This window comes from Leptodactylus fuscus, chromosome 5, assembly GCF_031893055.1.
Source record: "Leptodactylus fuscus isolate aLepFus1 chromosome 5, aLepFus1.hap2, whole genome shotgun sequence".
Taxonomy (NCBI): domain Eukaryota; kingdom Metazoa; phylum Chordata; class Amphibia; order Anura; family Leptodactylidae; genus Leptodactylus; species Leptodactylus fuscus.
The window spans coordinates 6029527-6057099 of NC_134269.1; the positions used below are offsets into that span (position 1 = coordinate 6029527).

The window sequence follows — 27573 nt, forward strand, 5'->3', positions numbered from 1 at the left end:
TCATTTCCTGGGGTGTCATAGTGGACTTGGTGACCCTCCAGACACGAATTTGGGTTTCCCCCTTAACGAGTTTATGTTCCCCATAGACTATAATGGGGTTCGAAACCCATTCGAACACTCGAACAGTGAGCGGCTGTTCGAATCGAATTTCGAACCTCGAACATTTTAGTGTTCGCTCATCTCTAACTATGATATCTATAAAATTTTCAGCATAACCCCACAACCACAAAAAACACCGTAAAAAACAATCCAAAGAAAACTAAAGCTAAAAAAGAATCTGAACCATCAATGTGACATACAACTACTTCATTTTATCCAGTTTCACCCCATCCTAATTTTTTTTTTTTAGTTCCTCAGGACATTTTACAGAATATTACATTCATCTATTATGTCATGTAAGCTCTTATATGGCAACTTAAATACATAAAAAGAAGTTTTGACTATAATGTACGGAGTTTTTTTTTTTCTTGACTATGATCAGATTAGTAAATATGTATCAGTTTATATAAAGCTTTATTAAAGTCTTTGTTCCTCAGGGTGTATATAATGGGGTTAAGCAGTGGGGTCACCACGGTATACATCATAGACAAGACCTTACTCAGGGTCAGGGATTCTCCTCTTGTTGGAAACAAATAAACAATAATTATTGTCCCATAAAATATGGAGACCACGGTGAGGTGGGAGCTGCAGGTGGAGAAGGCTTTATGTCTCCCAGTATTGGATGGGATCTTCAGGATGGTGATGACAATGTACACATAGGACATGACAATGACTATAAAAGGTATGGCAACAAAGAAAAATCCCAATATAAGACCAAGTTTATGAATCATGAATGTATCAGAGCAGGAGAGCTGCAGTAAGGGCTCAGTGTCACAGTAGTAATGGTCAATGGTATAAGGTCCACAGAAATGGAGATAACACATAGAAATCACATAGATCAGAGCTAGGATAAAACTTATCAACCAAATGACTATCCCTGATATCACACAGAACGAATGAGTCATGATGGAGTGATAGCGGAGGGGGTTACAGATGGCCACATACCGGTCATAAGACATCACCGACAGGAGAAGACATTCCGAGGTGTCTGATATGACAAAGAACGAAAACTGGGTGATGCAACCGATGAGATTCATAACACTCCCTCCGTACAGTACAGTGTGAATTAGGACGGGGACAATATCTGTGGTCAGCAGGAGGTCACACAATGAGAGCTGTGTAATGAAGAAGTACATGGGGGACCGAAGGGATTTACTCACTAAATACAAGACCATGATGAGAAGGTTTCCTGAGATGGTCCCACTGTATATAAGAACCAGCAGAGAGAAGAGGAGAAATGTGAAGTTCTGCAGATTTGGAAATCCCAGAAGGATGATGGAGGTGACATTGTTATTTCTGACTTCCACCTTAAAGTACAACAAAGTTGTTGAGTTCTCTCTATTCATATAATGTATATTACACATATCAAGCAAAACACATTTTATGAGCCTCAGTTCTCAGTGTTACACATGATACAAATTTATTATCTAAACAGAGAAAACACATTGTTATAAAACAGAAGATATAAAAAAAAATACAGTACAAAACATTTGTGGATAAAATGCTGCAAAGTGAAAATGCTTTAAAATAAGTTTTATTTTGTCAATTAAGAAAGTGAATGAACAAAAGGAAAATGTAAATCCCATCGATATTTGGTGTGACCCTTGCCCTTTGTCTTCCATCCATTTTTCTCGGTACTTGCAGACAGTTTTTGGCAGAATTTGGCAGGGAGGTTGTTCCCACCATCTTGGAGAACTAAGGCCAGAGCTTCTGTGGATGTTGCTTGCTCCAGTCTCTTGATGTCATCCCAGATAGACTGGATGAAGTTGTGAACAGGACTATATCTGTAAGGTCCATAGTGTCACTTCCAGGGTCATCCACGTCCTTGATCTTCTGAAGATGGTTGTTTAGGGTCATTGTCTGCTGCAGAATAAATTTGGAGTCAGTAAGATATTTCTGATTGGAGTTTCCAGGTCTGCCTTCTTGAAGAAGCACTGAGGACCGTAGAAGTCATCTAAAGAAAGCACAGCAGATGATAGATGACACATCATGCTTAATTCCCTTTGAAATCAGAAGGTGACCATCAACTCTGGCCTGTCCTGTTTGTAGAAGTCCGGCCAGAGGTGGTTTTCATGGAAGAATAAAATAACCATACCTTTGGTATAATAAGGCCAAGAGATTCAACTATGCACAAAAACATAGGAAGTGGAACAGAAAAATGTGAGCAGGTGCTGATTGTGAAAATGTGAAATATTTGGCCGTAACAGAAGGCAGTTTGTTCACAGACGGGCAGGACAGAGACACAATAATGAGTGTCTGCAGACAACACTGAAACATGGAGAAAGTTCTCGGTGAATTTCACGCTAGATTTCAGCAAATGGAAATGGGATTTGGTCCGGATTAATGGTGGGTAGATAATTATTAGAGATGAGCGAACAGTAAAATGTTCGAGGTTCGATATTCGTTTCCAGTAGCCCCTCAATATTCGACTACTCAAATCGAATATCGAACCCTATTATAGTCTATGGGGGGAAATGCTCGTTTCAGGGTTAGGCAACGTTCGATCAAATTATACTTACCAAGTCCACGAGTGAGGGTCGGGCTGGATCCTCCGTGCAGTCTTCTCCGTGCAGCGTCCCCGCGGCATCTTCCGGCTGTTCATTCACTCTGCCAGGCATCGGGTCTGGGCAGAGCCGACTGCGCATGTCCGCACTACAAGCTGCACGGAGAAGACTTCTAAAGGTAGGAGAAGAACCAGCGTTGATTGGCCGACTGTATAGCATTCGGACAATCAATGCTGGTTCTGCATCGAACTTTAACATTCGAACAGCGAGTGGTACTCGATCGAGTACGAGTATTTCGAATACTGTAGTATTCAATTGAATACCTACTCGATCGAGTACTACTCGCTCATCTCTAATAATTATCCATCATCAAAGAGGCGTCTGATTTGACTCCAGTTTTATTTTGCAGCAGGACAACAACCTCAAACCTACAGTTAATGCCAGTAAGAACTATCTTCAGTGTAAAGAAAAAACAGGAGTCTTGGAAGTGATGATATGGCCCCTACACAACCCTGATCTCAAAATCATCCGGTCACTCTCAGGTGACATGAAAAGGCAAAAATACTGGAGCAAGCCTAAATCCACAGAAGATCTGGGCTTCCTTCTCTTACATGGTGGGAACAACGTCCCTGCCCAGTTCTGCCAAAATTTGCCTGCAAGTACCGAGAAGAACTGATGGGAGGCAAAGGTCACCAAATATTGATGGGATTTACATTTCTCTTTTCTTAATTCACACAAAGACACTTGTATTTTTGAAAGCACTTACTCTTTTAGCATACCTGCCCAAAAAACGTGCTCAGGTCTGTATCATGATGGCATTGACCAGCAAGAATATCTGTTTCACCTTCCCCCCACCTTATCATAACTCTCAGCATACACATGGTACGGACCTCAGTGTGATCTCTGCTGTGTGCAGTCTCCATGTGCAGGACGGTGGCTCAGTGGTTAGGTCTGATGAATTGAATCCAACCAAGGAGGTTTCTATCTACTCTGTGAGTCGCATCGCGATACTCTACTTTCCTTCCACACTCCAAAGACATACTGATAGGGAATGTAGATTGTGAGCCCTACTTGGGACATGGATTCCTATCTCAGTAAGGTGCGGTGGAATATGATGGTGCTATATGTTACCAAAATACTTGCAAAAAATATGGTAAATTATGTGGAAGTGGATATTTCAGCTGTAATGTAAACAATGTCACAAAGCAACGTCATAGAGTCCGGCCAGTCTGATCATAGAAGGAATCATTACATGGAGATTTTATACATTTCTAGGCAGACGGCTCAATATCCAGAGACATCTCCACAAGACTCCCCTATGGACACCCCAATTACAGACAAGAAATATAATTATTCCATAGAGACTAAATCTGAGGAATATTTTTAATTATTATTACAAAAAAATATAAAAAATCATCTATGGTAGATAATGCAAAGTAAAATTTTGTTGGTACTCTAAAAAATAACTGTTATTAATACTAGAGATGAGCGAACAGTGTTCTATCGAACTCATGTTCGATCGGATATTAGGCTGTTCGGCATGTTCGAATCGAATCGAACACCGCGTGGTAAAGTGCGCCATTACTCGATTCCCCTCCCACCTTCCCTGGCGCCTTTTTTGCTCCAATAACAGCGCTGGGTAGGTGGGACAGGAACTACGACACCGGTGACGTTGAAAAAAGTAGGCAAAACCCATTGGCTGCCGAAAACATGTGACCTCTGATTTAAAAGAACAGCGACGCCCAGCTTCGCGTCATTCTGAGCTTGCAATTCACCGGGGACGGAGGTTTCCGTCCATTTAGCTAGGGCTTAGATTCTGGGTAGGCAGGGACAGGCTAGGATAGGAAGGAGAAGACAACCAACAGCTCTTATAAGAGCTAAATTCCAGGGAGAAGCTTGTCAGTGTAACGTGGCACTGACGGGCTCAATCGCCGCAACCCAGCTTTCCCAGGATCCTGAATGGAATACACTGACAGTGTATTCCCGTATACCCTATATATACCCCCGATCCACATTCCAACGGTGTGCCCCCCCACCTTCACCCCAGAAATACACTGCAAGTCCCCTAGCAATAGAATTGGGGCTATATACACCCACTATTTTTGCTACTGCCATATAGTGCCATTGTCTGACTGGGAATTCAAAGAATATATTGGGCTTACATATAACTTCAATTCCAGGGAGAAGCTTGTCAGTGTAACGTGGCACTGACGGGCTCAATCGCCGCAACCCAGGTTTCCCAGGATCCTGAATGGAATACACTGACAGTGTATTCCCGTATACCCTATATATACACCCCCGATACCCGTTCCAACGGTGTGCCCCCCCACCTTCACCCCAGAAATACACTGGAAGTCCCCTAGCAATAGAATTGGGGCTATATACACCCACTATTTTTCCTACTGCCATATAGTGCCAGTTTCTGACTGGGAATTCAAAGAATATATTGGGGTTACAAATACCCTAATTTCTTGCTACTGCTATATAGTGCCATTGTCTGACTGGGAATTCGAAGAATATATTGGGGTTACAAATACCCTCATTTCTTGCTACTGCCATATAGTACCAGTTTCTGACTGGGAATTCAAAATGCGCAAGGCTCCCGGAAAGGGACGTGGACGAGGCCGTGGGCGAGGTCGGGGGAATGGTTCTGGGGAGCAAGGTAGTGGTGAAGCCACAGGGCGTCCCGTGCCTACTCCTGTGGGGCAGCAAGCATTGCGCCGCTCCACAGTGCCAGGGCTGCTTGCCACATTAACTAAACTGCAGGGTACAAACCTTAGTAGGCCCGAGAACCAGGAACAGGTCTTGCAATGGCTGTCGGATAACGCTTACAGCACATTGTCCAGCAGCCAGTCAGCCTCTGCCTCCTCTCCTCCTTTTACCCAACAGTCTTGTCCTCCTTCCTCCCAAAATTTTCAAGCTTCACAGAACAATAACCCCAACTGTCCCTGCTCCCCAGAGCTGTTCTCCACTCCTTTCATTGTCCCTCAACCTGCCCCTCCATTTCGCGATTCCACAAACCTAACAGACGAGCATCTGTGTCCAGATGCTCAAACACTGGAGTCTCCTCCATCTCCGTTCGATTTGGTGGTGGATGACCAGCAACCCACCCTCATCGATGATGATGTGACGCAGTTGCCGTCAGGGCATACAGTTGACATGCGCATTGTGCGGGAGGAGGAGATGAGACAGGAGTTGGAAGAGGAAGTGGTGGATGATGAGGACACTGACCCGACCTGGACAGGGGGGATGTCAAGCGGGGAAAGTAGTATGGATGTTGAGGCAGGTGCAGCACCAAAAAGGGTAGCTAGAGGCAGAGGCAGAGGTCAGCAGCTTAGCCGAAGCCAGGCCACACCCGGAATCTCCCAAGATGTTCCAGTTCGTACCCAGCCCCGAAAAACTCCCACCTCGAGGGCACGTTTCTCGAAGGTGTGGCATTTTTTCAAGGAATGCGCCGAGGACAGATATAGTGTTGTCTGCACAATTTGCATCTCGAAATTGATTAGGGGCTCTGAGAAGAGCAACCTGTCCACCACTTCAATGCGCCGTCATTTGGAATCCAAGCACTGGAATCAGTGCCACTGCCACTGCTGACTGTGCTGGCGATGCACTCCAGAGGACGAGCCAGGACACCACTTCATCTGCCTCCGCCACTTTGTTGACTTCTTCCTCATCCTCCCCTGTTCCTGTCTTATCTCCTTCTCCTGCACCATCAAAGGCACCATCAGGCGCTTCTTTACAACAACCCACCATCCCTCAGACATTGGAGCGGCGGCAGAAATACACCGCTAACCACCCACACGCGCAAGCCTTGAACGACAACATCGCTAAACTGCTGGCCCAGGAGATGTTGGCGTTCCGGCTTGTTGAAACTCCCGCCTTCCTGGACCTGATGGCAACTGTGGCACCGCGCTATGCTGTCCCTAGCCGTCACTACTTCTCCCGGTGTGCCGTCCCTGCCTTGCACCAGCACGTGTCACTCAACATCAGGCGGGCCCTTAGTTCCGCGCTTTCCACAAAGGTCCACTTGACCACCGATGTGTGGACAAGTGCATGCGGACAGGGACGCTACATTTCACTGACGGCACACTGGGTGAATGTAGTTGAGGCTGGGACTGCTTCCCAAACTGGCCCGGTGTACCTCGTCTCCCCGCCTAACATTCCTGGCAGGGACACGAGAAGAACACCCCCCTCCTCCTCCTCCTCTACCGCCTCCTCCTCCGCCACCGCCTCCTCCTCCGCTGTTAGATTGATCCCAGCTACGAGTTGGAAACGTTGCAGCACTGGCGTTGGTAGACGTCAGCAGGCTGTGCTGAAGCTGATCAGCTTGGGGGACAGACAGCACACTGCCTCCGAGGTGAGGGATGCCCTCCTCGATGAGACGGCAATATGGTTTGAGCCGCTGCACCTGGGCCCAGGCATGGTCGTTTGTGATAACGGCCGGAACCTGGTAGCAGCTCTGGAGCTTGCCGGACTCCAACATGTTCCATGCCTGGCCCACATCTTCAACCTAGTGGTGCAACGTTTCCTAAAGAGCTACCCAAATGTTCCAGAGCTACTGGTGAAAGTGCAGCGCATGTGCGCCCACTTTCGCAAGTCGACAGTAGCCGCTGCTAACTTAAAATCTCTCCAGCAACGCTTGCATGTGCCACAACACCGGCTTTTGTGCGACGTTCCCACACGCTGGAACTCAACGTTTCAGATGTTGAATATAGTGGTTGAGCAGCAGAGACCTTTGATGGAATACCAGCTACAAAACCCTAGGGTGCCACAAAGTCAGCTGCCTCAGTTTCTCATCCATGAGTGGCCATGGATGAGAGACCTTTGTGACATCCTACGGGTCTTTGAGGAGTCCACAAGGAGGGTGAGCTCTGAGGATGCGATGGTGAGCCTTACAATCCCGCTCTTGTGTGTTCTGAGAGAATCCCTGATTGACATCAGGGATAACTCAGATCACACAGAGGAGTCAGGGATAGCATCCGATCTGTCACAGCTGGAGAGTAGGTCCACACATCTGTCCGCTTCATCGCGTTTAATGGAGGAGGAGGAGGAGGAGGAGGAGGAAGAAGAGTTGTCCGATGATGTGATGGTGATACAGGAGGCTTCCGGGCAACTTTGAATCGTCCCATTGTTGCAGCGCGGATGGGTAGACATGGACGATGAGGAGGAAATGGAGATTGAACTTTCCGGTGGGGCCAGAGGAGTCATGCCAACTAACACTGTGGCAGACATGGCTGAGTTCATGTTGGGGTGCTTTACAACCGACAAGCGTATTGTCAAAATCATGGAGGACAACCAGTACTGGATCTTTGCTATCCTTGACCCCCGGTATAAAAACAACATCTCCTCTTTTATTCTGGTAGAGGGGAGGGCCAATCGCATCAATGCTTGCCATAAGCAATTGGTGCAGAATATGATGGAGATGTTTCCAGCATGTGACGTTGGCGGCAGGGAGGGCAGTTCCTCCAGTAGGCGAACAAGTGCTCATCGGTCCACACAAACAAGGGGCACACTGTCTAAGGTCTGGGACACCTTGATGGCACCCCCTCGCCAAAGTGCCGCCACGGAGGGTCCTAGTGTCACCAGGCGTGAGAAGTATAGGCGCATGTTGCGGGAATACCTTTCCGACCACAGCCCTGTCCTCTCCGATCCCTCTGCGCCCTACACGTATTGGGTGTCGAAGTTGGACCTGTGGCTTGAACTTGCCCTATATGCCTTGGAGGTGCTGTCCTGTCCTGCCGCCAGCGTCCTATCTGAGAGGGTGTTCAGTGCAGCCGGTGGCATCATCACTGACAAGCGCACCCGTCTGTCAGCTGAGAGTGCCGACCGGCTCACTTTGATAAAAATGAACCACCACTGGATAGAGCCTTCATTTTCGTGCCCACCTGTGTAAAGCACCCCAACATGAAACTCCATGTCTGTGCTCAACCTCTCCAATTCCTCCGCATCCTCATACTCATCCACCATAAGCGTTGCACAATTCTGCTAATACTAGGCTCCCTCCACCCTGATTTCCCCCAACTCTGCTGGTTAGAGGCTCCCTCCACCATGAATTGGTCCAAACTGGGGTTTTTAGAGGCTCCCTCCACCATGAATTTGGCCAAACTGTGGTTTTTAGAGGCTCCCTCCACCATGAATTTGGCCAAACTGGGGTTTTTAGAGGCTCCCTCCACCATGAATTTGGCCAAACTGTGGTTTTTAGAGGCTTCTTCCACCATGAATTTGGCCAAACTGGGGTTTTTAGAGTCTCCCTCCACCATGAATTTGGCCAAACTGGGGTTTTTAGAGGCTCCCTCCACCATGAATTTCCCAAAACTTGGCTGTTTAGAGGCTCCCTCCACCATGAATTGGTCCAAACTGGGCTGGTTAGAGGCTCCCTCCACCATGAATTTGCCCAAACTGGGCTGTTTAGAGGCTCCCTCCACCATGAATTGGTCCAAACTGCGCTGGTTAGAGGCTCCCTCCACCATGAATTTGGCCAAACTGTGGTTTTTAGGGGCTCCCTCCACCATGAATTTGGCCAAACTGGGGTTTTTAGAGGCTCCCTCCACAATGAATTTGGCCAAACTGGGGTTTTTAGAGGCTCCCTCCACAATGAATTTGGCCAAACTGGGGTTTTTAGAGGCTCCCTCCACCATGAATTGGTCCAAACTGGGGTTTTTAGAAGCTCCCTCCACAATGAATTTGGCCAAACTGGGGTTTTTAGAGGCTCCCTCCACCATGAATTGGTCCAAACTGGGGTTTTTAGAGGCTCCCTCCACAATGAATTTGGCCAAACTGTGGTTTTTAGAGGCTCCCTCCACCATGAATTTGCCCAAACTCTGCTGGTTAGAGGCTCAATCCACCCTGATTTTCAAAACAAATGTTGGTGCCAACCTCAACTTACTACAAGGGCCAAATTCACTGCTGGTGACAAGCTCTCCTCACTGCAAGTGCCAAATACACATGTTTCAAGGTGTTTTCCTACTGTCAGAGAGGTGGTATTGAGTGTGTAAAGTGTGTAGTTGTTAGGCTGTGATGTTGGGGTAATAGAGGGTCTTTGGTGTGTTAGATGCCCCCAGACATGCTTCCCCTGCTGTCCCAGTGTCATTCCAGAGGTGTTGGTATCATTTTCTGGGGTGTCATAGTGGACTTGGTGACTCTCCAGACACGGATTTGGGTTTCCCCCTTAACGAGTATCTGTTCCCCATAGACTATAATGGGGTTCGAAACCCGTTCGAACACACGAACAGTGAGCTGCTGTTCGAATCGGATTTCGAACCTCGAACATTTTAGTGTTCGCTCATCTCTAATTAATACCATTAAAATTGAGCAAAGCTACCTGTTCAATCATAGATTCTGATATTAAATGGGGCCATACATTGGACAAGGTAGCACCCAAAACAACTGAGGTGTAATGTGCAGCACAGTAGTTTCAAATGACCCAATGTTAGGATTGGGTCCCGCAGGTTGCTATCATAGCGCACAGCGCCATCCAGCTTTCACCTTACTGAGCATGCTCAGACCTATTGGAGCTGCTCACAAGCTGCATTTCTCCCCTATTGAGCATGAGCGGTGAGGTCATGGCCACCGCCCCTATTGGGTGAGGACTTCCCTTTAAATAGTGTGAGCCTACGCTCGCCGCGTGCTCACACTTTGACTAAAATCTCCTTTAAGTCCACGGAGTGATGGACAGTAGTTTGCAGGGATAGTCTCCAGTACTCAGGCAGGTTTCAGACTAGGCCTCTGTGTGGGGTTCCTCTGCTTCTCCTGGGTGCTCTTAGCCATCTTTTGGTCAGGATTTTGAGGCGGATTCTGTGTGGGCGTGTACAGGGCGGGGAGACGTGAGTGAATCACTCACATCTCCCCTCCCAGTACCCGCCCACACTCTCCTAAGCCTCTTGCCCCGCCTTCTCCCAGCATCTGTAACACTAGCCTGGGAGGAGGGGGTGCGCACGGCACTCTGCAAGCCTGTGAATGAGAAAGGACTGGACCGAGAACAACAGGGAGCGGCAGCGCTTCTGTGCAGTTAAGTTGAGCGATCGGGATTGGAATTCCATTCCCTATCTTTTTTAGGCGAGATCGAAACCCAATCACGATCATGAAATTTATTTAATCGCCAATCGGAATCCGATCTTTTCCAATCCCAATCGCTCAACCCTGGTTGTGACATTGATATGCCCCACCTGACTGCAGAAGCCCAATCATAGGGCACAATGATCCTTATGTCACCCTGGGGACCTAAAGATGCCTGTGAATATTTGTGACACTAATCTCGCGAGGTTTGACCAGCTCTAATTCTATATCATATGTACATTGTATTTTAATGTAGAAAAAAAACAAAAACTTTAATCTTCAGCACTAATTGAAATGCTACACTGATTAATATCCAACAATTGGCAGGTCAACGGTCACTGGATGCTTGGATACCACCAAATTAGAAAATGTGTTTCAGTTTATATAAAGCTTTTTTAAAGTCTTTGTTCCTCAGGGTGTATATAATGGGGTTAAGCATTGGGGTCACCACAGTATACATCATAGACAAGACCTTGCCCATAACCAGGGATTGTCCTCTTGTTGGAAACAAATAAACAATAATTATTGTCCCATAAAATATGGAGACCACAGTGAGGTGGGAGCTGCAGGTGGAGAAGGCTTTGTGTCTCCCGGTATTGGATGGGATCTTCAGGATGGTGATGACAATGTACACATAGGACATGACTATGATTAGAAAAGGTATGGTAATAAAAATGAATCCAACTATGTGCCCAAAGTTAGAAATTGTTGATGTCTCGGAGCAGGAGAGCTGCAGTATAGGTTCTAAGTCACAGTAGTAATGGTCAATGATATGAGGTCCACAGAAGTAGAGACTAGACATCAAAATCATGTAGATCAGAGCTATGATGGAACAAATCAACCAAGTCCCAAATACTGATATCACACAGAACTTATGAGTCATGATGGAGTGATAGCGGAGGGGGTTACAGATGGCCACATACCGGTCATAAGACATCACCGACAGGAGAAGACATTCTGAAGAGTCTGATAGGACAAACACAGAAAACTGGGTGATACAACCAATGAGATTCATAACACTCCTTCCATACAGGACAGTGTGCAGCAGGACGGGGACAATATCTGTGGTCAGCAGGAGGTCACACAAGGAGAGCTGTGTAATGAAGAAGTACATGGGGGACCGAAGGGATTTACTCACTAAATACAAGATCGTAATAAGAAGATTTCCGGAAATGGTCCCACAGTATATAAGAACCAGCAGGGACAAGAAGAGGAATGTGAAGTTTTGAAGATTTTGAAGTCCCAGAAGAATAATGGAGGTGATAGAATTGTTTCTAAATTCCACCTTAACAAAGTGCAACAAATAAGTTATACAAGTCTCTGTATTCATCTTATGTGCAGAGCATTATATAAGCCTTGCCAAAGATAAGATAAGGTAAGATAATCCTTTAATAGTCCCACAGTGGGGAAATTTCAGTATGTTACAGCAGCCTAGTAATACAGATACAGGATAATACAGAGTAATATAATACAGGACACACATACAGTTAGGGCCAGAAATATTTGGACAGTGACACAAGTTTTGTTATTTTAGCTGTTTACTAAAACATGTTCAGAAATACAATTATATATATAATATGGGCTGAAAGTGCACACTCCCAGCTGCAATATGAGAGTTTCCACATCCAAATCGGAGAAAGGGTTTAGGAATCATAGCTCTGTAATGCATAGCCTCCTCTTTTTCAAGGGACCAAAAGTAATTGGACAATGGACTCTAAGGGCTGCAATTAACTCTGAAGGCGTCTCCCTCGTAAACCTGTAATCAGTGAAGTAGTTAAAAGGTCTGGGGTTGATTCCAGGTGTGTGGTTTTGCATTTGGAAGCTGTTGCTGTGACCAGACAACATGCGGTCAAAGGAACTCTCAATTGAGGTGAAGCAGAACATCCTGAGGCTGAAAAAAAAGAAAAAATCCATCAGAGAGATAGCAGACATGCTTGGAGTAGCAAAATCAACAGTCGAGTACATTCTAAGAAAAAAGGAATTGACTGGTGAGCTTGGGAACTCAAAAAGGCCTGGGCGTCCACGGATGACAACAGTGGTGGATGATCGCCGCATACTTTCTTTGGTCAAGAAGAACCCGTTCACAACATCAACTGAAGTCCAGAACACTCTCAGTGATGTAGGTCTATCTGTCTCTAAGTCAACAGTAAAGAGAAGACTCCATGAACGTAAATACAAAGGGTTCACATCTAGATGCAAACCATTCATCAATTCCAAAAATAGACAGGCCAGAGTTACATTTGCTGAAAAACACCTCAAGAAGCCAGCTCAGTTCTGGAGAAGTATTCTATGGACAGATGAGACAAAGATCAACCTGTACCAGAATGATGGGAAGAAAAAAGTTTGGAGAAGAAAGGAAATGGCACATGATCCAAGGCACACCACATCCTCTGTAAAACATGGTGGAGGCAACGTGATTAGAGATGAGCGAACACTAAAATGTTCGAGGTTCGAAATTCGATTCGAACAGCCGCTCAATGTTCGTGTGTTCGAACGGGTTTCGAACCCCATTATAGTCTATGGGGAACAGATACTCGTTAAGGTGGAAACCCAAATCCGTGTCTGGAGGGTCATCAAGTCCACTATGACACCCCAGGAAATGATGCCAACACCCTGGAATGACACTGGGACAGCAGGGGAAGCATGTCTGGGGGCATCTAACACACCAAAGACCCTCTATTACCCCAACATCACAGCCTAACAACTACACACTTTACACACTCAATACCACCTCTCTGACAGTAGGAAAACACCTTGAAACATGTGTATTTGGCACTTGCAGTGAGGAGAGCTTGTCACCAGCAGTGAATTTGGCCCTTGTAGTAAGTTGAGGTTGGCACCAACATTTGTTTTGAAAATCAGGGTGGATTGAGCCTCTAACCAGCAGAGTTTGGGCAAATTCATGGTGGAGGGAGCCTCTAAACACCCCAGTTTGGGCAAATTCATGGTGGAGGGAGCCTCTAAAAACCCCAGTTTGGACCAATTCATGGTGGAGGGAGCCTCTAACCAGCCCAGTGTGGGCAAATTCATGGTGGAGGGAGCCTCTAAAAAACCCAGTTTGGACCAATTCATGGTGGAGGGAGCCTCTAACCAGCCCAGTTTGGGCAAATTCATGGTGGAGGGAGCCTCTAAAAAACCCAGTTTGGACCAATTCATGGTGGAGGGAGCCTCTAACCAGCCCAGTTTGGGCAAATTCATGGTGGAGGGAGCCTCTAAAAAACCCAGTTTGGACCAATTCATGGTGGAGGGAGCCTCTAACCAGCCCAGTTTGGGCAAATTCATGGTGGAGGGAGCCTCTAAACAGCCCAGTTTGGGCAAATTCATGGTGGAGGGAGCCTCTAAACAGCCCAGTTTGGGCAAATTCATGGTGGAGGGAGCCTCTAACCAGCCCAGTTTGGACCAATTAATGGTGGAGGGAGCCTCTAACCAGCCCAGTTTGGGCAAATTCATGGTGGAGGGAGCCTCTAAACAGCCCAGTTTGGACCAATTCATGGTGGAGGGAGCCTCTAAAAAACCCAGTTTGGACCAATTCATGGTGGAGGGAGCCTCTAAACAGCCCAGTTTGGGCAAATTCATGGTGGAGGGAGCCTCTAACCAGCCCAGTTTGGACCAATTCATGGTGGAGGGAGCCTCTAACCAGCCCAGTTTGGGCAAATTCATGGTGGAGGGAGCCTCTAAACAGCCCACTTTGGACCAATTCATGGTGGAGGGAGCCTCTAAAAAACCCAGTTTGGACCAATTCATGGTGGAGGGAGCCTCTAAACAGCCCAGTTTGGGCAAATTCATGGTGGAGGGAGCCTCTAACCAGCCCAGTTTGGACCAATTCATGGTGGAGGGAGCCTCTAACCAGCCCAGTTTGGGCAAATTCATGGTGGAGGGAGCCTCTAAACAGCCCAGTTTGGACCAATTCATGGTGGAGGGAGCCTCTAAAAAACCCAGTTTGGACCAATTCATGGTGGAGGGAGCCTCTAAACAGCCCAGTTTGGGCAAATTCATGGTGGAGGGAGCCTCTAACCAGCCCAGTTTGGACCAATTAATGGTGGAGGGAGCCTCTAAACAGCCAAGTTTGGACCAATTCATGGTGGAGGGAGCCTCTAAAAACCCCAGTTTGGACCAATTCATGGTGGAGGGAGCCTCTAACCAGCCCAGTTTGGGCAAATTCATGGTGGAGGGAGCCTCTAACCAGCCCAGTTTGGACCAATTAATGGTGGAGGGAGCCTCTAAACAGCCAAGTTTGGACCAATTCATGGTGGAGGGAGCCTCTAAAAACCCCAATTTAGACCAATTCATGGTGGAGGGAGCCTCTAACCAGCCCAGTTTGGGCAAATTCATGGTGGAGGGAGCCTCTAAACAGCCCAGTTTGGGCACATTCATGGTGGAGGGAGCCTCTAACCAGCCCAGTTTGGACCAATTAATGGTGGAGGGAGACGCTAAACAGCCCAGTTTGGACCAATTCATGGTGGAGGGAGCCTCTAAAAACCCCAGTTTGGACCAATTCATGGTGGAGGGAGCCTCTAAAAAACCCAGTTTGGACCGATTCATGGTGGAGGGAGCCTCTAACCAGCCCAGTTTGGACCAATTAATGGTAGAGGGAGCCTCTAAACAGCCAAGTTTGGACCAATTCATGGTGGAGGGAGCCTCTAAAAACCCCATTTTGGACCAATTCATGGTGGAGGGAGCCTCTAACCAGCCCAGTTTGGGCAAATTCATGGTGGAGGGAGCCTCTAAACAGCCCAGTTTGGACCAATTCATGGTGGAGGGAGCCTCTAACCAGCCCAGTTTGGGCAAATTCATGGTGGAGGGAGCCTCTAAAAAACCCAGTTTGGACCAATTCATGGTGGAGGGAGCCTCTAACCAGCCCAGTTTGGGCAAATTCATGGTGGAGGGAGCCTCTCACCAGCCCAGTTTGGACCAATTAATGGTGGAGGGAGCCTCTAAACAGCCAAGTTTGGACCAATTCATGGTGGAGGGAGCCTCTAAAAACCCCAGTTTGGACCAATTCATGGTGGAGGGAGCCTCTAACCAGCCCAGTTTGGGCAAATTCATGGTGGAGGGAGCCTCTAAACAGCCCAGTTTGGGCACATTCATGGTGGAGGGAGCCTCTAACCAGCCCAGTTTGGACCAATTAATGGTGGAGGGAGCCGCTAAACAGCCCAGTTTGGACCAATTCATGGTGGAGGGAGCCTCTAAAAACCCCAGTTTGGACCAATTCATGGTGGAGGGAGCCTCTAACCAGCCCAGTTTGGGCAAATTCATGGTGGAGGGAGCCTCTAAACAGCCCAGTTTGGGCACATTCATGGTGGAGGGAGCCTCTAACCAGCCCAGTTTGGACCAATTAATGGTGGAGGGAGCCGCTAAACAGCCCAGTTTGGACCAATTCATGGTGGAGGGAGCCTCTAAAAACCCCAGTTTGGACCAATTCATGGTGGAGGGAGCCTCTAAAAAACCCAGTTTGGACCGATTCATGGTGGAGGGAGCCTCTAACCAGCCCAGTTTGGACCAATTAATGGTGGAGGGAGCCTCTAAACAGCCAAGTTTGGACCAATTCATGGTGGAGGGAGCCTCTAAAAACCCCAGTTTGGACCAATTCATGGTGGAGGGAGCCTCTAACCAGCCCAGTTTGGGCAAATTCATGGTGGAGGGAGCCTCTAAACAGCCCAGTTTGGACCAATTCATGGTGGAGGGAGCCTCTAACCAGCCCAGTTTGGGCAAATTCATGGTGGAGGGAGCCTCTAAAAAACCCAGTTTGGACCAATTCATGGTGGAGGGAGCCTCTAAAAAAACCCAGTTTGGACCAATTCATGGTGGAGGGAGCCTCTAAACAGCCCAGTTTGGGCAAATTCATGGTGGATGGAGCCTCTAACCAGCCCAGTTTGGACCAATTCATGGTGGAGGGAGCCTCTAACCAGCCCAGTTTGGGCAAATTCATGGTGGAGGGAGCCTCTAAACAGCCCAGTTTGGACCAATTCATGGTGGAGGGAGCCTCTAAAAAACCCAGTTTGGACCAATTCATGGTGGAGGGAGCCTCTAAACAGCCCAGTTTGGGCAAATTCATGGTGAAGGGAGCCTCTAACCAGCCCAGTTTGGACCAATTCATGGTGGAGGGAGCCTCTAAACAGCCAAGTTTTGGGAAATTCATGGTGGAGGGAGCCTCTAACCAGCCCAGTTTGGACCAATTCATGGTGGAGGGAGCCTCTAAACAGCCCAGTTTGGGCAAATTCATGGTGGAGGGAGCCTCTAACCAGCCCAGTTTGGACCAATTAATGGTGGAGGGAGCCGCTAAACAGCCCAGTTTGGACCAATTCATGGTGGAGGGAGCCTCTAAAAACCCCAGTTTGGACGAATTCATGGTGGAGGGAGCCTCTAAAAAACCCAGTTTGGACCAATTCATGGTGGAGGGAGCCTCTAACCAGCCCAGTTTGGACCAATTAATGGTGGAGGGAGCCTCTAAAAACCCCAGTTTGGACCAATTCATGGTGGAGGGAGCCTCTAACCAGCCCAGTTTGGACCAATTAATGGTGGAGGGAGCCTCTAACCAGCCCAGTTTGGACCAATTAATGGTGGAGGGAGCCTCTAACCACCCCAGTTTGGACCAATTCATGGTGGAGGGAGCCTCTAAACAGCCAAGTTTGGACCAATTCATGGTGGAGGGAGCCTCTAAAAACCCCAGTTTGGACCAATTCATGGTGGAGGGAGCCTCTAACCAGCCCAGTTTGGGCAAATTCATGGTGGAGGGAGCCTCTAAACAGCCCAGTTTGGGCAAATTCATGGTGGAGGGAGCCTCTAACCAGCCCAGTTTGGACCAATTAATGGTGGAGGGAGCCGCTAAACAGCCCAGTTTGGGCAAATTCATGGTGGAGGGAGCCTCTAAACAGCCCAGTTTGGACCAATTCATGGTGGAGGGAGCCTCTAAAAAACCCAGTTTGGACCAATTCATGGTGGAGGGAGCCTCTAAACAGCCCAGTTTGGGCAAATTCATGGTGGAGGGAGCCTCTAACCAGCCCAGTTTGGACCAATTAATGGTGGAGGGAGCCTCTAAACAGCCAAGTTTTGGGAAATTCATGGTGGAGGGAGCCTCTAACCAGCAGAGTTGGTGGAAATCAGGGTGGAGGGAGCCTCTAACCAGCAGAGTTGGGGGAAATCATGTTGGAGGGAGCCTAGTATTAGCAGAATTGTGCAACGCTTATGGTGAATGAGTATGACGATGCGGAGGAATTGGAGAGGTTGAGTACAGACATGGAGTTTCATGTTGGGGTGCTTTACACAGGTGGGCACAAAAATGAAGGCTCTATCCAGTGGTGGTTCATTTTTATCAAAGTGAGCCGGTCGGCACTCTCAGCTGACAGACGGGTGCGCTTGTCAGTGATGATGCCACCGGCTGCACTGAACACCCTCTCAGATAGGACGCTGGCGGCAGGACAGGACAGCACCTCCAAGGCATATAGGGCAAGTTCAAGCCACAGGTCCAACTTCGACACCCAATACGTGTAGGGCGCAGAGGGGTCGGAGAGGACAGGGCTGTGGTCGGAAAGGTATTCCCGCAACATGCGCCTATACTTCTCACGCCTGGTGACACTAGGACCCTCCGTGGCGGCACTTTGGCGAGGGGGTGCCATCAAGGTGTCCCAGACCTTAGACAGTGTGCCCCTCGTTTGTGTGGACCGGTGAGAACTTGGTTGCCTACTGGAGGAACTGCCCTCCCTGCCGCCAACGTCACATGCTGGAAACATCTCCATCATATTCTGCACCAATTGCCTGTGGCAAGCATTGATGCGATTGGCCCTCCCCTCTACCGGAATAAAAGACGAGATGTTGTTTTTATACCGGGGGTCAAGGATAGCAAAGATCCAGTACTGGTTGTCCTCCATGATTTTGACAATACGCTTGTCGGTTGTAAAGCACCCCAACATGAACTCAGCCATGTCTGCCACAGTGTTAGTTGGCATGACTCCTCTGGCCCCACCGGAAAGTTCAATCTCCATTTCCTCCTCATCCTCCATGTCTACCCATCCGCGCTGCAACAATGGGACGATTCGAAGTTGCCCGGAAGCCTCCTGTATCACCATCACATCATCGGACAACTCTTCTTCCTCCTCCTCCTCCTCCTCCATTAAACGCAGTGAAGCGGACAGATGTGTGGACCTACTCTCCAGCTGTGACGGATCGGATGCTATCCCTAACTCCTCTGTGTGATCTGAGTTATCCCTGATGTCAATCAGGGATTCTCTCAGAACACACAAGAGCGGGATTGTAAGGCTCACCATCGCATCCTCAGAGCTCACCCTCCTTGTGGACTCCTCAAAGACCCGTAGGATGTCACAAAGGTCTCTCATCCATGGCCACTCATGGATGTGAAACTGAGGCAGCTGACTTTGTGGCACCCTAGGGTTTTGTAGCTGGTATTCCATCAAAGGTCTCTGCTGCTCAACCACTCTATTCAACATCTGAAACGTTGAGTTCCAGCGTGTGGGGACGTCGCACAAAAGCCGGTGTTGTGGCACATGCAGGCGTTGCTGGAGAGATTTTAAGCTAGCAGCGGCTACTGTCGACTTGCGAAAGTGGGCGCACATGCGCCGCACTTTCACCAGTAGCTCTGGAACATTGGGGTAGCTCTTTAGGAAACGTTGCACCACTAGGTTGAAGACGTGGGCCAGGCATGGAACATGTTGGAGTCCGGCAAGCTCCAGAGCTGCTACCAGGTTCCGGCCGTTATCACAAACGACCATTCCTGGGCCCAGGTGCAGCGGCTCAAACCATATTGCCGTCTCATCGAGGAGGGCATCCCTCACCTCGGAGGCAGTGTGCTGTCTGTCCCCCAAGCTGATCAGCTTCAGCACAGCCTGCTGACGTCTACCAACGCCAGTGCTGCAACGTTTCCAACTCGTAGCTGGGGTCCATCTAACAGCGGAGGAGGAGGCGGTGGCGGAGGAGGAGGCGGTGGCGGAGGAGGAGGCGGTAGAGGAGGAGGAGGAGGGGGGTGTTCTTCTCGTGTCCCTGCCAGGAATGTTAGGCGGGGAGACGAGGTACACCGGGCCAGTTTGGGAAGCAGTCCCAGCCTCAACTACATTCACCCAGTGTGCCGTCAGTGAAATGTAGCGTCCCTGTCCGCATGCACTTGTCCACGCGTCGGTGGTCAAGTGGACCTTTGTGCAAAGCGCGGAACTAAGGGCCCGCCTGATGTTGAGTGACACGTGCTGGTGCAAGGCGGGGACGGCACACCGGGAGAAGTAGTGACGGCTAGGGACGGCATAGCGAGGTGCCGCAGTTGCCATCAGGTCCAGGAAGGCGGGAGTTTCAACAAGCCGGAACGCCAACATCTCCTGGGCCAGCAGTTTAGCGATGTTGGCGTTCAAGGCTTGCGCGTGTGGGTGGTTTTCAGTGTATTTCTGCCGCCGCTCCAATGTCTGAGAGATGGTGGGTTGTTGTAAAGAAACGCCTGATGGTGCCTTTGATGGTGCAGGAGAAGGAGATAAGACAGGACCAGGGGAGGATGAGGTAGAAGTCAACAAAGTGGCGGAGGCAGATGAAGTGGTGTCCTGGCTCGTCCTCTGGAGTGCATCGCCAGCACAGTCAGCAGTGGCAGTGGCAGAGGCAGAGGCAGTGGCAGAGGCAGTGGCAGTGGCGTGAACGGCAGGCGGCCTTTGTCCTGCCGTTGCTGCCTGCCACTGATTCCAGTGCTTGGATTCCAAATGACGGCGCATTGAAGTGGTGGACAGGTTGCTCTTCTCAGAGCCCCTAATCAATTTCGAGAGGCAAATTGTGCAGACAACACTATATCTGTCCTCGGCGCATTCCTTGAAAAAACTCCACACCTTCGAGAAACGTGCCCTCGAGGTGGGAGTTTTTCGGGGCTGGGTACGAACTGGAACATCTTGGGAGATTCCGGGTGTGGCCTGGCTTCGCCTAAGCTGCTGACCTCTGCCTCTGCCTCTAGCTACCCTTTTTGGTGCTGCACCTGCCTCAACATCCACACTACTTTCCCCGCTTGACATCCCCCCTGTCCAGGTCGGGTCAGTGTCCTCATCATCCACCACTTCCTCTTCCAACTCCTGTCTCATCTCCTCCTCCCGCACAATGCGCCGGTCAACTGGATGCCCTGACGGCAACTGCGTCACATCATCGTCGATGAGGGTGGGTTGCTGGTCATCCACCACCAAATCGAACGGAGATGGAGGAGACTCTAGTGTTTGAGCATCTGGACACAGATGCTCCTCTGTTAGGTTCGTGGAATCGTGACGTGGAGAGGCAGGTTGAGGGACAATGAAAGGAGCGGAGAACAGCTCTGGGGAGCAGGGACAGTTTGGGTTATTGTTCTGTAAAGCTTCGGAATTTTGGGAGGAAGGAAGACAAGACTGTTGGGTAATAGGAGGAGAGGAGGCAGAGTCTGACTGGCTGCTGGACAATGTGCTGTAAGCGTTCTCTGACAGCCATTGCAAGACCTGTTCCTGGTTCTCGGGCCTACTAAGGTTTGTACCCTGCAGTTTAGTTAATGTGGCAAGCAACCCTGGCACTGTGGAGTGGCGCAATGCTTGCTGCCCCACAGGAGTAGGCACGGGACGCCCTGTGGCTTCACTGCTACCTTGCTCCCCAGAACCATTCCCCCGACCTCGCCCACGGCCTCGTCCACGTCCCTTTCCGGGAGCCTTGCGCATTTTGAATTCCTAGTTAGAAATTGGCACTGTATACCAGTAGTAAAAATTGTGGGTGCACGTAACCCCAATATATTCTTTGAATTCCCAGTCAGACACTGGCACTATATGGCAGTAGCAAGAAATGAGGGTATTTGTATTCCCAATATATTCTTTGAATTCCCAGTCAGACAATGGCACTGTATACCAGTAGTAAAAATTGTGGGTGCACGTAACCCCAATATATTCTTTGAATTACCAGTCAGAAACTGGCACTATATGGCAGTAGCAAGAAATGAGGGTATTTATAACCCCAATATATTCTTTGAATTCCCAGTCAGACAATGGCACTGTATACCAGTAGTAAAAATTGTGGGTGCACGTAACCCCAATATATTCTTTGAATTCCCAGTCAGACACTGGCACTATATGGCAGTAGCAAGAAATGAGGGTATTTGTATTCCCAATATATTCTTTGAATTCCCAGTCAGACAATGGCACTGTATACCAGTAGTAAAAATTGTGGGTGCACGTAACCCCAATATATTCTTTGAATTACCAGTCAGACACTGGCACTATATGGCAGTAGCAAGAAATGAGGGTATTTGTATTCCCAATATATTCTTTGAATTCCCAGTCAGACACTGGCACTATATGGCAGTAGCAAGAAATGAGGGTATTTGTATTCCCAATATATTCTTTGAATTCCCAGTCAGACAATGGCACTGTATACCAGTAGTAAAAATTGTGGGTGCACGTAACCCCAATATATTCTTTGAATTACCAGTCAGAAACTGGCACTATATGGCAGTAGCAAGAAATGAGGGTATTTATAACCCCAATATATTCTTTGAATTCCCAGTCAGACAATGGCACTGTATACCAGTAGTAAAAATTGTGGGTGCACGTAACCCCAATATATTCTTTGAATTCCCAGTCAGACACTGGCACTATATGGCAGTAGCAAGAAATGAGGGTATTTGTATTCCCAATATATTCTTTGAATTCCCAGTCAGACAATGGCACTGTATACCAGTAGTAAAAATTGTGGGTGCACGTAACCCCAATATATTCTTTGAATTACCAGTCAGACACTGGCACTATATGGCAGTAGCAAGAAATGAGGGTATTTGTATTCCCAATATATTCTTTGAATTCCCAGTCAGACAATGGCACTGTATACCAGTAGTAAAAATTGTGGGTGCACGTAACCCCAATATATTCTTTGAATTCCCAGTCAGACACTGGCACTATATGGCAGTAGCAAGAAATGAGGGTATTTGTATTCCCAATATATTCTTTGAATTCCCAGTCAGACAATGGCACTGTATACCAGTAGTAAAAATTGTGGGTGCACGTAACCCCAATATATTCTTTGAATTACCAGTCAGACACTGGCACTATATGGCAGTAGCAAGAAATGAGGGTATTTGTATTCCCAATATATTCTTTGAATTCCCAGTCAGACAATGGCACTGTATACCAGTAGTAAAAATTGTGGGTGTATATAGCCCCAATTCTATTGCTAGGGGACTTGCAGGGTATTTCTGGGTTGAAGGTGGGGGGCACACCGTTGGAACGGGTATCGGGGTATATATCGGGTATACGGGAATACACTGACAGTGTATTCCATTCAGGATCCTGGGAAAGCTGGGTTGCGGCGATTGAGCCCGTCAGTGCCACGTTACACTGACAAGCTTCTCCCTGGAATTTAGCTCTTATAAGAGCTGTTGGTTGTCTTCTCCTTCCTATCCTAGCCTGTCCCTGCCTACCCAGAATCTAAGCCCTAGCTAGCTGGACGGAAACCTCCGTCCTCGGTGAATTGCAAGCTCAGAATGACGCGAACCTGGGCGGCGCTGTTCTTTTAAATTAGAGGTCACATGTTTTCGGCAGCCAATGGGTTTTGCCTACTTTTCTCAACGTCACCGGTGTCGTAGTTCCTGTCCCACCTACCCTGCGCTGTTATTGGAGCAAAAAAGGCGCCAGGGAAGGTGGGAGGGGAATCGAGTAATGGCGCACTTTACCACGCGGTGTTCGATTCGATTCGAACATGCCGAACAGCCTAATATCCGATCGAACATGAGTTCGATAGAACACTGTTCGCTCATCTCTAAACGTGATGGCATGGGCATGCATGGCTTTCAATGGCGGCACTGGGTCACTTGTGTTTATTCATGACATAACAGCAGACAAGAGTAGCCGGATGAATTCTGAAGTGTACCGGGATATACTTTCAGCCCAGATTCAGCCAAATGCTGCCAAGTTGATCGGACGGCGCTTCATAGTACAGATGGACAATGACCCCAAGCATACAGCCAAAGCTAGCCAGGAGTTCATGAGTGCAAAAAAGTGGAACATTCTGCAATGGCCAAGTCAATCACCAGATCTTAACCCAATTGAGCATGCATTTCACTTGCTCAAATCCAGACTTAAGGCGGAAAGACCCAGAAACAAGCAAGACCTGAAGGCTGCGGCTGTAAAGGCCTGGCAAAGCATTAAGAAGGAGGAAACCCAGCGTTTGGTGATGTCCATGGGTTCCAGACTTAAGCAGTGATTGCCTCCAAAGGATTCACAACAAAATATTGAAAATAAAAATATTTTGTTTGGGTTATGTTTATTTGTCCAATTACTTTTGAGCTCCTAAAATGTGGAGTGTTTGTAAAGAAATGTGTCCAATTCCTACATTTTCTATCAGATATTTTTGTTCAACCCTTCAAATTAAACGTTACAATCTGCACTTGAATTCTGTTGTAGAGGTTTCATTTCAAACCCAATGTGGTGGCATGCAGAGCCCAACTCGCGAAAATTGTGTCACTGTCCAAATATTTCTGGCCCTAACTGTAAGCTGAGAAGAGAATATATACTAGGAGTCCATAGCAGCTAAGGAACAGAAGAAGAAAGAAGGAAGACGTCATAGTCATAATCATTAGTTCTCTGTGCGGAGTGATCTTCGCTTGGTCTGATGTAGATTATACAGCCTGGTCGCGGTTGGAAGGAAGGACTTGCAATAGCTCCTTCTCACACTTGGGGTGAAGCAGATGGTCACTTACAGTGCTGCCGAGTCCCATCAGGGTCCCATACATGGGGTGGGATTTGTTCTCCCGCATGGAGGTCACCACGGACAGTGTCCTTCTGTCACCCACCACCTGTACTGGGTCCAAGGGGCTCCCCAGGACAGAGCCGGCCCTCCTGATCAGTCTGTCAAGTCTATTTCTGTCCCTGGTTGATATACTGCTCCCCCAGCAGGCCACACTGAAAAAGATGGCTGAAGCAACCACAGAATTGAAAAAAGCCCTAAGAAGTGTCCCCTGGACTCTGAAGCCCCTCAGCCTCCTGAGCAGGTAGAGTCTGCTGTGGCCCTTTCTGTGCAGCGCCTCCAGGTGATCAGCCCAGTCTAGTTTATTATTGAGGAGCACGCCCAGGTACTTATAGGTCCTGACTATCTCAATACATGTTCCTTCGATCTCCACCGAGATCGGAGCACTTCTCAGTTTACTAAAGTCCACCACCATCTCCTTGGTCTTCCCAGCATTAATCCTGAGCTGGTTCTGCTGGCACCATTCAACAAAATCCCGGTTTAAGTCTCTGTATTCCCTATCGTCGCCATCAGTGATAAGGCCGACTATAGCAGAGTCATCGGAGGACTTCTGTAAGTAACAGCTGGATGAGTTGTGCCTAAAGTCAGCAGTGTACAGTGTGAAGAGAAATGGGGCAAGAACTGGACCTTGTGGTGCCCCCGTACTACAGATCACAGTGTCAGACACACAGCCCCGGGCTCTCATATACTGAGGGCGGTTTGTGAGTTAATCTAGTATCTCAGTATCTAGTATACAGCCTATAGTTTGTTACATATATTTCTCATTTCTCTCCCAGTAACCATCCACACTCTCCTAACCTTGGAGGCAGGGGGCAGCGAGGCGAAGAAGAACGACAATACCGGGCACCGGACCAGACATCTCTGCAGGTAAGTGGACACCAGCGGGGACTAAGTAGCCAGAGGATTAAAAAAAAAATCCTCTGTCTACTTAGTGATTAAAAATATTCACTACACAGCGTGGATTCTAACAATTAAAGCGTTCCATTGTAAGATTACATACTGTATAGTGAATAGGATTGCTTTCAAAATCCGATCTCTGATTAGTAAAAAAATCCCATTGACTTGCATTGGGATCGGAATTGGGATCGAGATCGGGTTCGAATGAAAAATGATCGGAAATCGGATTTCAAAATTGATCCTGATAAGTCAAGATCGGCTCAACCCTATTACCTTGTTATTGAAAATAGTTGCCAGTCCAAGTACACTTGGCATAGAGGTTTATACCCCGAAATAAACGTTGTGTGTGTGACTGTAATAAATACGACTTTTACTGCACTACTATCTGGTGAAGTGCGGTCCCTCTGGCAATTCCCGGCGAATCTTCCGCAGTCCTTCTGGCATTTCTTTGTGACACTTTTGGATGTTTGAACCTTGCTGCTCCCAATTATCAGAGAGGAACCCTCTGTTGATTGGTTCTACCATCTGGATATTGTGCTAGTGGTAATACAGATAATACAGCATCATAGTGTCCTTGTAGCCTTGTAGTCAGTGATACAATTACATGTGATGGTCATTCCCTGCACTAGATCATCAATCATGAGAATATTTACCAGTAATATCTGCCTCATCCCCGGACTGTATCTGATCTGACCCCCAGTATACACGTGGTACTTACCTCAGTATTGTCTCTGCTGTGCCCAACATCCATGTATTATGGCAAAATATATTGTATATTACGTCAAATAGAAGAGGAAAGGTCTTCACTATAATAGCTGTAGTGTAAAATATATCACACAGTCTTATCACAGTCCGGCCAGTCTGATCATAGAAGGAATCATTACATGGAGATTTTATACATTTCTAGGCAGACGGCTCAATATCCAGAGACATCTCCACAAGACTCCCCGATGGACACCCCAATTACAGACAAGACATCTAATTAACCAATGGAGACAACATGTGTTAAATGTAATTTTTCTTTATTTTTGAGAATAAATAAACAATTAAAATTTCAAATGAAAAAAATATCACAAGTAGGGTTGAGCCGATCTTGAGATTTCAGGATCATTTTTAAAATCAGATTTTCGATCATTTTCCAGCTGATCCCGATCGTGAAATTTGCTCGATCACCGATTGGGATCCAATCTTTCCCTATCCCTTTCCCAATGACGGTGTTCCTTAGTGCTGTGCACACAAAATGCCCTTTAGGTTTCTCCACATTCTCCAAACAGAGATGAGCGAATCGAAACTGACAAAATGGAATTCAATCCAAATTTCAAGAGAACTTAAATTAGCATTGAAGCCAGATATCCTCATGCTTTGTGGTAGCGAGTCACATTTTTTCTAAAATGGTGGCTGGATGGGGCAAGGAACCCTGGGAACGCAGGATCACCCACAATGCCATGCGTGCAACAAGGCGACTCTATGCTGTGGGCTCAGATCCACTACACAGCGAGGACGAGCAACTGGAAGACAGTCAGCAGCTACTACCCAGCCAATATCTGGAGGAGGCATCCGCCGCTTCCTTCAGTAGGTGGGCAATTAGTGATGAGGAGAGTGGAGCCGGTGTTGCGAGCGGTCAGGCTCCTGGCTCAGAGACCGTTGAAGAGGACATCAGTGACCTGCAGTCAGTAGATGATGAGGAAGTAGCCAATCGTAATTGGGAGCCGGGTGATGAAAGAGCTTCATCATAGGGACAAGAGGGTTGCCACATGAGGCAGCAAGTTGATAGCGTGGCAGGGAATCAGCAGGGTGCAAGCATTGGGGCAGTCAGCGGTGTGGCAGTTTTTGTTAGGGTGCATTCACAAGGAGGAAAATGTCACGAAATTGTTGTGGAATCAGCGTCATATTCAGTGCTGAAAAAAAGCCTCCCATTGACTTCAATGGATTCCTTTTTCTGCTAGCAGACATACCTTCCTGATTATTCCCCCCCCCCTTTTTTTTTTTTTACCCATTCTTTGACTACTTCACCCTCCCTTCCTGCTCTCTCCCTAGACCACCCCCTTCTCCCCCACCACACCCTGTTTCCACATTGTCCTCCGTCTTCTCCTTCTCACCTCTTACCTTCTTTTTCTCTTCACTGCTTCCTTTTCGTATTGCTATCTCCCTCCTCGCTATTCACCCTCCTCTTGTACCTTACCAAGTGCCAACTACTGTATTCAGTCATCCCCTCCAATAACAACTGCCTCTAATGTTACACTCAGCGCCCTTACTATCTGGGACGTTTGTCTCTGCATTACAGTTATATAGA

The 27573-nt window shown here is 47.9% G+C and overlaps 1 protein-coding gene across 1 annotated transcript; it reads right to left on the reverse strand.

Moving 5' to 3' along the window:
* Window positions 1-482: 482 nt before the first annotated feature.
* Window positions 483-25951, reverse strand: LOC142202312 (olfactory receptor 11A1-like). Its single transcript, XM_075272376.1, has 4 exons — window positions 25885-25951; window positions 1905-2033; window positions 1507-1526; window positions 483-1406 (listed from the first exon to the last, which is right to left on the reverse strand). Exons 1-4 carry the CDS (start codon window positions 25949-25951, stop codon window positions 483-485), a joined length of 1140 nt encoding a protein of 379 aa, XP_075128477.1.
* Window positions 25952-27573: the final 1622 nt, after the last annotated feature.